Source organism: Lactuca virosa, chromosome 5 (genome assembly GCF_052849685.1).
Source record: "Lactuca virosa cultivar CGN04683 chromosome 5, Lactuca_virosa_CGN04683_v6, whole genome shotgun sequence".
NCBI lineage: Eukaryota > Viridiplantae > Streptophyta > Magnoliopsida > Asterales > Asteraceae > Lactuca > Lactuca virosa.
Genome location: NC_136430.1, coordinates 337,224,623 through 337,241,090, shown reverse-complemented (window position 1 = coordinate 337,241,090; position 16,468 = coordinate 337,224,623). Strand labels below are relative to the sequence as shown.

The 16,468-nt window shown below is 34.0% G+C and overlaps 1 protein-coding gene across 2 annotated transcripts; it reads right to left on the bottom strand.

The window, feature by feature from the left end:
• Nucleotides 1-4,067: 4,067 nt before the first annotated feature.
• LOC145115739 (putative glutathione S-transferase) lies at nt 4,068-13,467 on the bottom strand. 2 transcript variants are annotated; one of them, XM_079052094.1, is made up of 3 exons: nt 12,992-13,467; nt 12,238-12,583; nt 4,068-4,282 (listed from the first exon to the last, which is right to left on the bottom strand). In XM_079052094.1, exons 1-3 carry the CDS (start codon nt 13,304-13,306, stop codon nt 4,248-4,250), a joined length of 696 nt encoding a protein of 231 aa, XP_078908220.1. In that variant the 5' UTR covers nt 13,307-13,467; the 3' UTR covers nt 4,068-4,247. The 2 variants fall into 2 exon arrangements, with proteins under 2 accessions (XP_078908220.1, XP_078908221.1); XM_079052095.1 differs by lacking the exon at nt 4,068-4,282 and adding an exon at nt 10,478-10,773.
• Nucleotides 13,468-16,468: the final 3,001 nt, after the last annotated feature.

Sequence of the window (16,468 nt, the reverse complement as noted above, 5' to 3'; positions counted from 1 at the left end):
ATGGTGTTGGTACCAACGTCTCCAGTAAAGGGGGAGTTTTTCCATGCTATTCGTCGCTTGGTAGTTGTCCGGCTGCCAATGACTATCATCTTCTTCACTGGTTCATCTTCAGAATTCGGAGGCGAAGGATCGTCGCGAGAAACACCCTCAATGAGGGCATCCACCAAATCCGGATTGCCTTGGGGTGCAGACCCCTCGTACCTGACAACAGGGGTGCACCAAGCGCCAGAGCTCGATCAACGCTAACGGGCGGCGAAAGGGTCTCCACTAGAGGTACCTCATGGTACTGGAGATTACCCTTATACTTGCCCTGCAGAACCGTTTCAAAGGACAAGATCCTCTCGAGACCTACAAAGACAAACAATAAACGGAGTGGGTAAACCTATTCTCTCAAAAAGTATATATATATATATATATATATATATATATATATATATATATATATATATATATATATATATATATATATATATGTATGTATGTATTTGTGGGGCAGCATCCCCCGAGCCCTCCAGGCGGCACTCATCCCTACCGTGGATAAGATGTAATCCTCCCAATCTTCCCCGTTGAAGTAGATACTCCTCAGCGCTTGCACCACGGTTAGACTAGCACCCCACAGTTGTGGCGATCGGTCAGAAAATTCAGCCACCTGGGGTAGCCAAAACCAACCAGGTTGCGATTCACCCAAAGCCACTTGTATTGCCCGTTTTTCTTGTGTGCCTTCTAGTTGTTGATGAACGCATGGATGCCTCGCCTCTGCGAAAAGGTATGGACACCAGATTGTGTGGAAGAGTTGAAGTAGGATTTGAATGCCCAGAATTGGGAAGCACCCCAAGGGCTCGACAAGCCAGTTCAAACCCCACAATCTTGTTAACGACATCCTCAGACCTGCCTCAAAGATTAGAATGAGGACTCCAACTTTTCCCTCCCGTGGCTGACAAATGACGTCCCTTGCCGTGGAAATTGCACCCCATGTTCAGGCATGAATCCGAACCGGTTTTGAAGAGCCTCGAACTCATCTGGGGTTGGCTCGATTTCGGATCGTGGTGTCGCTGTTTTCTCTTAGAGCAAGAACAGGAAAGAAGAGAGGGTAAGCAAATAAAAGACAGAAGTAGTTTAAGAATGGAAAGAGTAAAAAGGAAACTGTTCCTGACAATGGAGTTTTAAATGAATAGTGGGAATACCGAACCGTCACCATGATGAAACCGCCTGCTCTGATGGCTCCGTCACATCAGCAGACGTCAGGTCCATCTTCACTGAACACATGTCTTGATCAAGGTTAGAACAACTCAGCTACGTATGCAAACTCCAACTTCTGCTAGCCAAGGGGGATTGTTAATGTATCCCTCTAGGAATACGTCAATGATAACATAACCTCTATCGTTAGGACTACCTAGGTAACGATCGCAACTCGTCCTAGCGCTAGACCCAGGCCCTCGTCCTTGCGTTAGGACCTTGATGCTTGGCGCCCTCGCACCCACGTTCAATTCCTTACGACAATCTCCGATTCATAATAAGCCAAAACACAGTTGGTCGTTTCCCAAAGTGTCAAGTGTAGCGCTCAAGGCGCTAACCTCTATTTATTTTGCACCAATAGCAGATGAACACTAGTGGTGCACAATCCACCAATAGGACTCCTCCACGTCCTGTTGGCCCAGACGGGACAAAGGATACTGTTGGGATCATGTACAGAGAACAATGAGTATAAAGGGAGCCCTTCTTCTCTAGAAGAAGGGATCGCCTTTCCACTCTCCAAAACCCTAATAACCTTATTCTCATCTACATACTAACTAGACCGTCAGAGCTTCATCCGGGGACCACCTCCCGGACGTTGATTGACGTTATCCCTTCATTGCTGTGATTACAGGGCTCCACAAAGTCGGAATCATCAAGTGATGGTGATAAGTCCCAACCACATATCACAATGATAATATTGAATTATGAGATTGACCATTATCCATGTATCGAATTCATACAGATATCATGAGAACGAAGGAATAGATGATCACTTATCTAAGGGCTGAAATTGATTAGATCATAGTTCGGCAGATGCGTTGTATAACATTCTCTCTGTTGGTTGATTATTGGAGAAGTATCATACCATATTTAGTTGATGACTTATCCAAGTAGGAGACTGTTGGTAATTGTGTCCAAGGTCATTAACTATTGGTGATATATCTAATAATTACAGTGTCATCTTGGGTTTCCCTCAAGTCTCAAATTTATTTGAATCAATAAAGGAGGAATTTGCTTATTAATTATTATGGTTTAATAATTAACTAGAAACTAATAGAAAAATAATTTGGGAATTAATTAATAGTTTAATTAATAGAAGGATTGCATATTAATCTACTCTAATAAATGAAGATTTTTTTTTGTCATTTGTCACACTCTCATTCAATTTGCCAAATGTTATTTTGTGGTTTTTTTGAATTAATTTTTTTCCACATGTCATTTATGGGTTTTCTTATTTTATTAAATTTCACATAATATTTTAATGTAATAATTACAATAAATGTAGTAATAAATGGATATCAATTTCATGAATAAATTTACTTTCTAATTTCAAAATTTCCAAATTAAAGCTCATTAGTTTCTTTTGTTTATTTATTTAAATTATTTGTTTAAATTTAAAAGATAAAAAACATTTTAATTTTAATAATTCATTATTTTTCTTATTTTCTTATAAATTCAAAGTTCTTAAATATTTAGACTTTTATATTTAACTTTTTTTTAATTAACTCATGTAATATATGGATCTCACACCTAGTTAATTAATAATTGATTAATCAGGAATATTCGAGAACCTTAGAAGGAAGGGTGGTGGACGAAAATTCCCTTTGGATTAAGAGGATTTCGTTCTAGGCATATCCCATCCCACATGAGCTTGATGATGAAACCCTGGAAGATATCTAAGGCTATAAATAAGGCTTTTGGGATTCAGTCTTCCTTGCTCATTTATTGGCTTGATTTTTCGCCACTTCTTGCTCCTTGTGGACGAACTCTCCTCATAGTTCAACCCATCCTCATTATTTTGGATTCTATTCTTTTGATCAGTTCATTGGGTGTGGACCAAGAGAGGGATTCTGGTTTGGGTCATTTACATCCAAACAATGTGGCACGTACGAGAACTCAAGTGCGAAGGTCTTTGGCTGCAAAAAAAGGTATGTGATTCTTCCTTTGTATTTATGTTTTCTAGGGTAGGTGTAATTAGTATGAAGTCATAGATCCATAGGTTGCATGTACACTTAGGTATATCATAGTTTGATTTTCCGCTAGCTAATTTAAAGTTTATTTGATGCTTAGAATCCCTAACATAATTTGGATTCGAAACAAGGACATGATGATGTTGAGCCGCCATAGTTATTGGTTTCGACATAGTAAAGGAGACCATATAAAACTCCAATATTAGTGTTGATGTCCTTAAATACGATGATCTTGTTGAGAGTCGATTGATTGTAACCTTGGTTGGATTCGAGCGCGATGGTGTGATCTCCGACAACATGGGAGGCACTGTTTCTGCATTGGATCCCCATGTTTTCCATCATAGCTATCTATTTGTTGGTTTCCATTTTGTTTCTAATTTTTCAAAAGGGAATTTTATATATTACATGTCACTTCTATAGTTAATATATGCATGTGTCGATGGATAACCGTGTGGATTATGTTTTATGTGTTTATTTATTATTCAAATGGAAGATTAAAGTCTTTGTTGGCGTATGAATGGAGAGTGGAAATGGATTTGGGTTTGCACGGGAAGAAGATGAAAAGGGTTTGGGTGGGGTGGGTTGGAGAGGATAGGTTGGTTTCGATGGGGCCCTTTATTTACTTTTATTTTTGAACTAATTCCTATAACTAATGATAAAAAAAAATTAAACAAATGGTAGTTTAGTTATTTCACATTGGTCATGGCCAAAACCACAACAAGCTCAAACTTAAGTACATAATCGTAATGAATAATTTTTTTTCTTTTTGGATTTGAAACCGGTGCTTTTTGAAAACGATATGGACAATTTCGATAACTTACTCGAAAATAAATTAAGTTCAAACATGAAACATCCCAAAAATACAGACCAAAAATTTCTTTTTAAAATCATTTATAATAAAACCATAAGTCATCCATCATCATAAAGAAAACCATAAATCGTGTATCTCAAAACATCGTGTCACAATATTGTATCAAAATCATATGAGAAAATATCAGAGTCTAAACATCCCAGGCTGAAACTATGGTCTGTGCCATGCGATCATCCCGAGCCCTTCCCCTTGCTAGTGGAAATACCTGAAACCAAAACTGAAAACTATAAGCACGAAGCTTAGTGAGTTCCCCAAACTACCACATACCATACAAATATCATACAACTAGGAGATACGGGCTCCGCCCTCACTCCGTTGTCTAGGAGATTCGGGCCCCGCCCACACTCCGCTGTCTAGGAGATTCGGGCTCCACCCACACTCCGCTACTAACATGCATACAAGTATCACACAGACAACAAGTATGTCTACCAAACAATCACATATCTATACTCAAGTAATACTATGAGAATCAGGCCCCGCCCACTCTAGGCTGCTACGAGATTCGGGCCCCGCCTACACTCAGCTAGTAACATATCACATATACGGGCCGACCTTGGTGCCGTATACGCGTTCCTACCGAAGGAAACTCACCTCGCAAGACTGACTGCTGAAAACTCGAGTGAGAAATCCCCGTCTGCTGCTCCGGCGACTCTTCGGCTATCAATTCCATAATAACACTTAATCATAATCTGCTAATCCCCCTTAGGGTAAAATGATCATTTTACCCCTGGTCAAAGTCAAAGTCAACTCCCAGTCAACCCAACTCGTCGAGTTATCTCCCAACTCGGAGAGTCCATGAAATACTTAAACTCGTGGTCAACTGAGTCAACTCGTGGAGTCCCTTAACAGACTCGTCGAGTTCTTTCTGTCATAATAATCGGGACAACCCGCTTCAACTCGTCGAGTCCTTCCCTGGACTCGCCGAGTTCCCCTGTCTGATTGAGCCATCTCAATGGATTAAGCTCCTACCATTCAGATCTATGTTCCAAACTTCATGTACATACTGGGAATACACTCTTAAGGGTAAAGTTTCCAACTTTACCCATCCTTATTCCTTCCTAATGGGTTTAACCCAAACCCTAACTTCTTTAAGACATAAATCTTGGTCCATAAGCCATAATACCCTAAACCAAGGCACAATATACTAGATCTAGGTTCTTATCATCTGCGGGACACGTAAAGTCCTAAGCTTTCCTCCCATGCATGGTCTTTTAGGGCTAAAAAGGCCATGTTCTTGCATATAAGCTTGCATGGGGTCTCCATGGTCATAAAGTTTGCACCTTTATGCCATGGAACCCTTCCTAGACCCCAGATCTGAGATGTAAATCACTTGGGACGTCCCAATCCCAAGGACTAAGGTTCTTGAACCAAATCCTTCATAAAATAAAAACAAATAGATCTAAGAGAATAAAGATCAAGTTAGGGACTTGATTACCAGAAATTGTAGTAAATGGAGTGTAGTTCCTGGATCTACTTCTTCCCTTTTGAGCCTTCTATCTTCTTCTTCTTCCACAAGCTTCAAAAGGCACAAATAACACTCAAAATGGCAAGGAATAACTCAAAATCACTCAAGGTGGATTAGGGTTTCGAGATTAGGGTTTGGAGGTGATAGAGGCTGGGGTGGAGGCCAGATATGATGTTTAAATAGGGTGAGAACCCTAAATATTAGGGTTTCCTTCTGATGAACCTACTCGTCGAGTTAAGGCTTCGACTCGTCGAGTAGACCACTTAAACCCCGCGGCCAAGCTGGCATCTAAATGACGAGTTAGGGCTACCAACTCGTCGAGTAGCTCTTACAAAATGAATACTTTAATAGATTAAATGTGTACCAGGAACGAAGCGTTACAAAACATTTAAATTACAAGTGTAAAGCTTTAATAAAGAAGAGGCGCGTAAAGTTTTTCCTCAAATCAAATCAACATGGACTTCAATAATGATACACTATACTCTGGACCAAATTATAAATTTTACAAGATAAATATCTTAATAGTGATAAATGAGCACATCTCTAATTTAATTCATTAAACGATGACAAATACTCAAATTAACTCATGTTTCTACTTAAAGCATATAGTTTTTTAAAATTAGATACGGTGAAAATGAAAATGAAAGAGTCTATTTATAAGAAAAACATTATGTATAGTATGATTCATGTCAAGCAAATTGAATTATATATTTATATGTCATTGAATTGTGTTTCAGATAAGAAACGGTTATATTTGGTTGAATTATGTGTGTATTGGTATAGTCCTTTTATTTACAACTTATTTTTTATTTTCACCATTTTTATTTTTAAAACATTATTTATATATAGTTTATAATCCCATTTTGGACTAAACTAGATTCTTGTGCGCTCGGGTTTGAAGTTATATGATATTTGATAGTTTTTTTAATCAACGTTTAAAAAAAGACCATATATATAACATCAGTGTTTTAAAGGATATAATATAAACAAAATTGCAAAAATGGTCTCTGTGGTATGTATTTTTTCTGAGGTTTAGTCCAAACCTCGACTTTTTTGGCGTGGTGGTCCTTTTGGGTTAATCTCGTTGCGGATTGGTCCATCAGTAAAGTAAACTGAAATGACTGTAATACCCTTGGGGTATTTATTTTCTATTTTTTCTTTCATTTTTTTAAATCTAATACTTATTTTATTTATTTTAATAATTAAAAAAATAAAAGGGACCCACATTCTCTCTCTCTCTCTCTCTCTCTCTCTCTCTCTCTCTCTCTCTCCCCCACACACACACATACAAATTATCACTCAAGAAACAATACAAGAAACTGGTTGTTCTTCTTCACCCCGATATGAACAAAACCATGGGAGCAGATGAAACTTTTAAATTTGTTTCAGAATCATGCAGTGTTCTTTCTGATAAAACAAAAAGGAAATTGTATGATCTTCAGGGAAGAAGAACTAGAATGTGCTGGTGGCTCCGATTAATGTCAAAAATAAGAAATCAAATGCCGGTTGATCCAACCCCAACCGCACCTCGTACAGTTGAATCAATATCATCGATCTTAACGACTTCAGGTGTGATTATCTTCTAAATAATCATCTGCCCAATTCTATCACCCGATTTCACTTCAAAATCAATATCAGATCGGTTAAATGAGACCAGATCTCGAAGCTACAAATAGATGAGTTGTAATCTATAAGAACACAACTCTAGTATAGTATATAAAAATCAATCAAAGAAGGAATGAATGTACTTTTCGAAACCAAAAGATCTCAAGAATCAATTTTTTAGTCAAATTAGGTCATAACGACAACAACAATTGATTACTGAATTCGCTTGAAGCATAGATTCAACTAGCTCTTAAAGTACCTAAATCAGATTAAAGAAGAAAAATACCTCAGTTTACTAGAACTTCCCCGATAGTTTTGGTGAAGTCAATATCTCCTGGTATTTAACAACCAAAAAGGGGAAATGGTTGCAACCAATCCAAAATTGTATGGTGCAAAAAACCATCTCTTTACCTGGTTACTTGTACCAGTGAAATCTTTACTATCATGTTGAGCCAAGAAATGAATCGAACTCTTATCAAACCCTATACACTTTTGGCAAAAGCTGGAAGAGAGGCGAAACATGGCTGTGAGAAGAACGTATACTGAATTTGGGGCACCAACAGGTAGATCGTCTATTACCAGATCCCAAAAATTTGTTGGGTCGTTTATTTCACCTCCTACTTCCTGACACCATTCTTTATATTTAAACATGTACACATCTAAGGAAATTTGTCGGAGTAGAGGTCTTTGGTTGTTATAGATTAGCGGAGGTGGTTTTGGTTATAGATTAGAGGAGGTGATGTTGGTTATAGATTAGAGGAGGTGAACACGGGATGACTGATGAGAGAGAGAGAGAGGCCCTTTTTATTTTTTAATTACTGAAATAAATAAAATAATTTTTAGATTTAAAAAAATGAAAGAAAAATACAAAATAAATATCACAAGGGTATTACAGTCATTTCAGTTTACTAAGGGACCAAATCTGCAACGAAACTAGTCCAAAAGGAGCACGAAGCCAAAAAAAAATCGAGGTTTTAACTAAACCTCGAAAAAAAATACATACCACAAGGACCATTTTTACAGTTTTGTCTAAAATATAATAATTTAACAATAAAAATGATTAAAACTGAAAATTTGATTTAAAACTTTTTCTTTCTAGTCAAAGTTGTCGACTTGGATGCAATTTGCGGTAAAAGCAATAATTATATTTAGGTGTGCCAATTCTTGCTACGGAGTACTATGATATTGCTAATTAATATGTGCCAATTGCAAGTGATGTCATCCTAGCTAAATGATGCACCGGATTTTATATTTATTTGGGGCATGATGTTGAGAGTTTGATTCCCTTAAACTACCTCTTGTAGTGCAACATGTGATAATTTTTTCCTAGAAATCCCTATGGGGGCTGGGTTTGCCTTGTAAAGAAGCTCGAACGCGAGGTGCTCGTTGAAATATTGCGAGTAAACTTCCACTTAATTGAAATATTATGAGTAGACTTTCACTTAATTCGTTTACGGTTTCCAAAAAAAAACTTGCCTATTAACATGGCAAATTCTGACTACGGAGTACTAGATAGTAGATACACCAATAAGTCTTTCCATTTCACAATCAATATTCAATAACTAATTGTGAGAGTCATGTATTACATTGGTTAATTTTTTTAAAAAAAATTAAATATAAATGTCAAAATATTTGAGAACTTTGAATTTATAAGAAAATAAGATAAATAATGATTTATTATAATGTAAATGTTTTTTATCTTTTAAATTTAAACAAATCTATATATCTTATAAATCAAATATTTTTCCTTGAACCTCATGTATTTGAAACTCTCAAGACTAAATAAAGAAAAGAAACTAATAAGCTTTAATTTTGGGAATTTTTTAAATTTATAAGAAAATAAGAAAAGTAATGAATTATTATAATGAAAATGTTTTTTATCTTTTAAATTTAAATAAATAATTTAAATAAATAAAAAAACTAATGAGCTTTAATTTTGGGAATTTTGAAATTAAAAGACAAGTTCATTAATGAAATTTATATCAATTTATTATTACATTTATTGTAATTATTACATTAAAATATTATGTAAAATTTAATAAAATAGAAAAACTCATAAAAAATGACATGTGAAAAAATTTTCAAAATAACCACAACATGAGTTTAATTAAAAGAAAAACTAAATACAAAATTCTAAACATTTGAGAAGTTTGTATTAATAAGAAAATTGAGAAAATATTGAATTATAAAAATTAAAGTGTTTTTTTTTCTCATTTAAATTTAAACAAATAATTTAGATAAATAAATAAAGAAAATTAATAAATCTTTAATTTAGTAATTTTAAAAAAAGAAGGAAAGTTCATTAATGAAATTGATATGCATTTATTATTTGAATTAAATACTATCTGAAATTTAATAAATCAAAAAACCATAAAATGACATGTGGAATAAAATTTAATTTAAAAAATCCACAAAATTACATGTGACAAAATAAATGAGAATGTGACATGTGACAAAAAGATCTTTATTTATTAGGGAACATGATACATCTTTAATATTATTAAAAGAGAACCCTTAATTCATCAATGAAGCAATCAGGGTCTTTGATTGTATTTCAATGCTTTGTTTTTCACCCTTAGATCAAATTGCTGACATCATCTTCTCCAAATAGAATTCAAACACAATTATATTTAATTATAAAATCTTTAATAATTATAGAATATTTAAATTCAGCAATTATGTTATCAATTAAAGCATATCATTATATTTATATACCAGATATCAGTTTCTCTAATCAATATTGTTCCTAATTTAACTTCCTTATTTATAGCTTTTTGCTTCAAAATTCAAATCCGTTTAGCTTTTTTTTTTTTTTTGAAAAATCTCATTAAATAAGCATATCAATAATTCGGTTATTAACATATAAAATCTAATCTAATCCCATTAAATCAGCAAACTATTTGGGAGTTAAAATTAAATCAATATTATTCATAATTTATCTCACAGTATATCCTACATAAAAAATGAATCAGTTTGAGATATTGGTTTGAATTTTAAAACTCATTAAATAAGCAAGTCAATTAATTTGAAATTTTGAATCAATATAACTGATATCTTAATTTTATTTCCAAATGAATAGCCGAAAATCTCCAATATAATACCTTAGGATCCCAATTTTTCGGAAGATGATATTTTTTTACTTTTCAAAATTTTGTGTCAAATTTTACTTTATAATGTCATTTTATATTGTATATTAATTTATTTTTTTGGTTTTTATAGAAGCAAACAAATAAATGTAACACTCTAGGATGAGTATGCACAACAGTTTGCTAACTATTTGAAAAATAACAAACAAACTCCTATGGTAGTTGTTATTCAATACGGAAAAAATATTTTGTTATAGAGGTTTGTTCATTACTCTGATTCACAACTTACACCTTAAAAAAATTTCAAAATATTATTCTTTCTTTTACTATAAATAAATATACATTTATACTAACTTCATTATGCATCGTTTCAGAACGGTTCTCCGTCACAATTGTTTCACCACGACTAGGATCTTTATCAATGATCCTATTTTAAAGCAACAAAAATAACATCTTCTTTATTGTTAAGATTTCTTGCCAAAGTAAGTCCAGAAAGCACATATGCTAATTGTAGCAATGCTTTGTCCTCCATCCTCTACTCTGCAAATGACGATTTCCTTCATAAGTTTGATTTTCATGTTATTGCTGATCTCCAACAAGTAGATGAGGTTTATATACTTAACTTCCATTTATGAAATATACATTATGTTAAATAGTTTTTGGATTATTTTTACCCTCATATTTCATTTTACTTTTTTATTATATAATTTAAACTTATATCAATATTTATCATAAAAAAATATTGATTGTTGTCGGTACGATTAAGCATGTGTGTACTCTATAGTTCTTTCATGTCACAACAATAGGGCAGAAAGAGGTGTTAGTGACCATTAAAGATGAAAATGTAAGCTATAATTTAAGAATATTATATAAAGTGTAAATTGTAGATTTGTGATATTTATTTCTATGAAAAATATGTTGTTTGATTGGTAGGTTACATATCTGAGATTTATTATTTATTTATTATTTTTTTTTTGTAATTTGATTTTGACAAGTTTGATCTAAATTTGATAATTGAAGCATGTATGAAAGATATGTGCTAACGATTTTGAATTTATAATGCCCTCCAGAAACCAACCATAGTCTCATAGACTGCTCCCTCATATCTCAGTAGTTCGTCGTATTTCCCCAAATTCAGCTACAAGAAGTTATTGATGCACTTTTTGAATCAATCCATTAAAATGAATTTCATTTGTTAGTTGGATGTAGTGACCAAAATGCAAGATTTGTGAAAGTTCATTATAATTTATTAGTGTTAACCTTTAACAAATTATGAAACTAATATTATTTTTTGTTCATAACATGTTTTTTTTGTAATAATTTCTTTAAACGAAAGATATGTATATGTGATTGGGCGTAGCCTGAAAAATCATATTTTAATTCTTATAAGGAAAAAATACTTTAGAAATTGACCAAATTACATGTTTGAATTTGATGTTTATGGTTATGGCAATGCACTTTAATTGTAATGTTTATCGAATTTCCTTGTAGAATATAAGGCTGTTGGTACATATAACAACTTATTGTTGCTTTTGGTTTTACAGGGCCAATATGAAAAAAGCCATGCGAGCCTCCATGGGGGTTGGTACACCGAACATAGTCAATTCATAAAGCTACTACACTATGTTTTAATCAAGGAGTCACATCATATTGTGATAAAACAAAGATCATGTGGATCATTTATGTTAAAAATTACTGTATTAAAAAACCAAATTGCTCTAATATAAATATTTAATATTTTTATTTAACAAGTTTGGTTCAAAACTCTAAAATTGAATCCAACTAACATTTTTTATTAAAATTTCACCTAAGACAATGCCACTTATTAATGTGATATATATTTAATTTATGTTCCCTGCGTTTAACGCGGGTCATAATCTAGTTTATTAATAAAGGACAAACACATCTAATTATTTTTTTGTTTATTTATTTTTTTGTTAAGAAAGCGAAATAAGCAATAACACAAACAACAAATCGGCTTTGATACCTCAAAGTTCTACTCACCGACTCCAAAAATGTTCCTTACGTGTTGAACGAAGGCAACTATCTTTACCGACTCAGGAAGAACATTAGACACGCTCTCCTTGTTCTGAAAGCACCTTTTAGCCCAAGCAATCAATTTTGGGCAGTCTTGTTCTACGTTCAATTCCCCAAACGTTTCATAGGCTTGAAACCATGCATAAAATGGGATCAAAGACACATCAACGTAGCCGAAACTGTCACCTCCAAAATAAGGTTTGTCTCCAAGCTCTCCTTCAATCAGTTTAAGGGAATCTATGAACTCTTTCCTAGCTGTCTCATGTTCTTCCCCTTTTGCTTTGTACACCAAAATCCTCCCATTGTGGTATACCTGAATTTCCATACACAAATTAAGTTAGACAAACGATTCGATAATCTAAGACCATTTCCATCGTATATGGAGGGATTACAAAGTATTCCTCCTCTTTGGATAATTTACACAATCAAGACAAGAAAACACCCAGAACGTAGTTCATGACTAGTTAATGAACGTCTTGTGATTTTTTTACCTTCAATGTTACAGCTTCTTAAAACTCCTATCCTATGCGCGCAATACTATCTATGATGATGTATATAGGTAGATATGGCTTGAAACTAGTCAAAAACTTTCAGCTGATTTGAGACAACCAAGATGGAAATATTTGCCATTATCTTCGAGGGTGAATCAAGAACAGTCCAAACGTAATAGTAATAGACAATAGTATATCAAAACAAAGTCAAGGAAAAGTCAAAGAGTTACCTTCTCAATAAAGTCGACCAAAAACCTCGCCCGAGCTCTGCCGTAAGTATCAGAAGGAAGCAATGGAGCTTTATCTTTCCATACTTCATCAATATACTCAACGATGATGTTTGACTCGCAGATCGGTTTGCCGTTGTGAATTAGGACCGGAATTTTCTTGTGAATCGGGTTCATCTCCAAGAGAAGCTGACTCTTGTTTCTCAAATCTTCTTCTCTGTATTCGTATGAAACGCCCTTTTCAGCAAGTGCTATCCTGACCCTCATCCCATACATGCTTGCCCAGAAATCTAGGAGAATAACTTCTTGTTTCGCCATCTTTGGCTACTTGGGTTCTTGGCGATATTCAGTTAGTGGGTTCTTGACTTCTTGGTGATATTCAGTTCTTCACTAATCACTGTGTGTTTGTGGGAACGGAAATGGAAATGGAAATGGAAATGGAAGTGAGTAAATAAACGATGCGGGGCGAAGTTTCTTTAAAGGTGATTGTAGTCTATTTCTAACCCGCTAGCTCCACGTGGTCTTATATAAGCGAAATTCGATTTGACTGGTCGTATTTGTTTTTTATTGAGAAATTAAATATCTCAATCAAATTTATATTACCATCTAAAATATATAGGAAATCTAAAATATACAGGAAGATAGTAAAAAAAATGAGAAGATATTTAATTTATTATTTTTTATTTATTAAAAGAGAATAGAAAAAACTAACCTAGATACTTGATTTGCTACAAAATATCTCAAACTTTGTTAATGCCTCGAATTAGCCACGTATTGTTAGAGTTTTTTTATCATAATAGAACGATGGAAAAAATATTTACCATTTTAGTATTTTTTTAAAAATATTTATCAAATGGTATTACCTTAATTTGAAAACTAATATTATTGTTTTTTTAAATACGTTTCTTTTGATTATCCTGGAACGAGACGTCGAACAAAAAAGAAAAAAAAAACGAAATCGCAAACTAGGGCTCCACTCATTGTCGCTCCTCCACCGATCATCGACCACATGCGGCCTCTTCCACCCGTCGTCAGCAACCTGCAACCTCCTCCACCATCGCTTCATTCAAGGTATGCAAAACTTTTATCGATTTTGATTCTTCCTCCTCGTTTAGGATGAATTGTTGTTTCTCGATTCCGATTCTTCAGTTTTCTGTTTAATTTTTGCTTCTCGTTAGGACAAATTGTTGATCAATTTTTGCTTTCGTTTAATTTTTTTGTAGATGAATTTTATCACAACTTTTTTTTAATCTTTTTGTAGATGGATTGATTGCAAACATGTTATTATGTTTCTTTTTTCTTGTTACAACAGATTGGTATGATCATTTTTTGATCAGTTTTTGCTTGTTTTTGTTTGTTTTGTAGATAAATTTTATTATAGCCATGATTGACAATGATGATTTTTCTATAATCTCTCAAGCTGCTGTTGTGACTAATGTGATGAATATAAACAATGAAGTTGAGTTAAATGAAATATTGGAAGATGAAATTGGAGATGAAGATGACGAGGAAGCATCTTTTGACATTTAATGAAGACAAAATTGCAAAAATGGTCCCTGTGGTATGCATTTTTCTGGGGTTTTAGTCAAAACCACGACTTTTTTGGATTGGTGGTTCTTTTGAGCTAGTTTCGTTGCGTTTTTGGTCCCTCGAAATAATGAAATGACTATAATACCCTTAGGGTATTTATTTTTCATTTTTCTTTCAATTTTTTAAATTTAATAGTTATTTTAATTATTAAAAAAAGAGGGGACCACCTCTCTCTATATATAATAAAAAACACACTCCTCTTCACTTGTTCTTCCTCTCATCGATCCGGATCCACTTTTCTGAATCTATACATAAATATCGATCATAACTCAATCATAAACACATAAACAAAAACTAAATATGAGCTAAATGGTATTTCCAGCAATCCGATTACAGCAATGCCTGTTCCTTCCCAAGAAACCCGTTGTTCTAATTCCTCCATAACTCGACCTCAGACTATCAACACAGATCTTAACAGTCGGCTATACATCCTCAGGCGAAATGCTCTCAATTATCTCTGTTGAGAAATTCTCCTGTTGCAGAAACCCTTCACAAGGCTCCGGTTCCGGTTTCACAACGCTCTGGTGGGTTTGGTTCTTTTCGTGGTCCATCATCATCTTCCTCAACCACCTGCAACTTTGATTTTTGATTTAGGGTATGATCAGTTCTTGAACACATAACAGGTGCATCTCGATTTATCCTTTTACCCCTGAATCAATCTGAGCAGATCACCAGAATACCTTTTAAGATCTCACCGGAGAGGTTACCACCGAATGAAGATGAAGCAGCTGCTAGCAATGGAGGAGTGATGTTTTTTATTGTCTTCTATCCACTCCTCTCGTATATGTCTCGTCTTCCAGGTCCAAATCAACGACCCTCTCTGATGTCGTAATCCCTTTCTTCATCTTGGACTTACATCCCCTCTCACCGCCTCCATCTGAAATCACCCATCAAGAACCCTCTGTACTTTCATTCGTCACCTGCAGATCACACAGATCCTCCATCTCCCCCTTTAGCTCTATCAATAAAAAAACCGAATCGAGTCCCAAAACATTTCTCTTTCCTTTTGATAAACCCCAACACACCACCAATTTCGTTACTTTCGTATCAACCCTTTTGCTAATCTCATTTTTAATGGCTTTGAGTTATAGGTGAGGTGGGGAGAAGAAGATACGTGGGTTTTTCTTAGCTGGAGAGAGAGAGAGAGAGAGAGAGAGAGAGAGAGAGAGAGAGAGAGAGAGAGAGAGAGAGAGAGAGATGTGGGCCCGAATTAATTAATTATTTTCTTTTTCATTTAAATTAAATAGAAAAAAACATAAAAAATGAATCAGAAGGACATTACAGTCATTTCAGTTTATCGAGGGACCAAATCCGCAACGAAACTAGCTCAAAAGGACCACTAATCCAAAAAAATCGGAGTTTGGACTAAAACCCAAAAAAAAATGAATACCACAGGGACCATTTTTGCAATTTTGTCTTTAATGAATTACTTCCAAATTTAGAACTATTACGGAATAAAAAAGACGGTCATCGTTTAACAAGATTAAAAAATAGTGTGGATAATAAAGAATGAAGAAATGCCAATTTTTGTGGAATTTGTAGGCAACCGGGTCATAATCGAAAACGATGTCCGTCTATGCCAAGGTAATTAAAAAGAAAATATTTTTATGGTATTGTTTTAGTTATTCTTTTTTTTTTTCTTTCTTTCTTTCTTACGAGTAAAGATTTGTTACCGGTTCAAGTTGAAGCTAATTGTAATGTTTTTTTTTTGTAACAAACTATGTTGGAGTTTTTTTTTGTAACAAACAACGTTAAGTTTTTTTACTTTAAAAACATTGTATGTTTGATGTTAGAGTTTTTGCACCTTAAAATATATTATAATTACTAAAATTTGATGGTCAAATGTTTGAAAAAAGAAAAATGGATATTTAAAGTAAAAAAAAGAAAACT

Coding starts and splice junctions, on each gene's coding strand:
- LOC145115739 (XM_079052094.1), bottom strand. CDS start 13,306: ATGGCGAAACAAGAAGTTATTCTCCTAGATTTCTGGGCAAGCATGTAT. Junction 12,584..12,991: donor TGGTCGACTTTATTGAGAAG/GTAACTCTTTGA, acceptor ATGGAAATTCAG/GTATACCACAATGGGAGGAT. Junction 4,283..12,237: donor AAGGAACATTTTTGGAGTCG/GTGAGTAGAACT, acceptor TTTTGGTTTCAG/GTATTTCCACTAGCAAGGGG.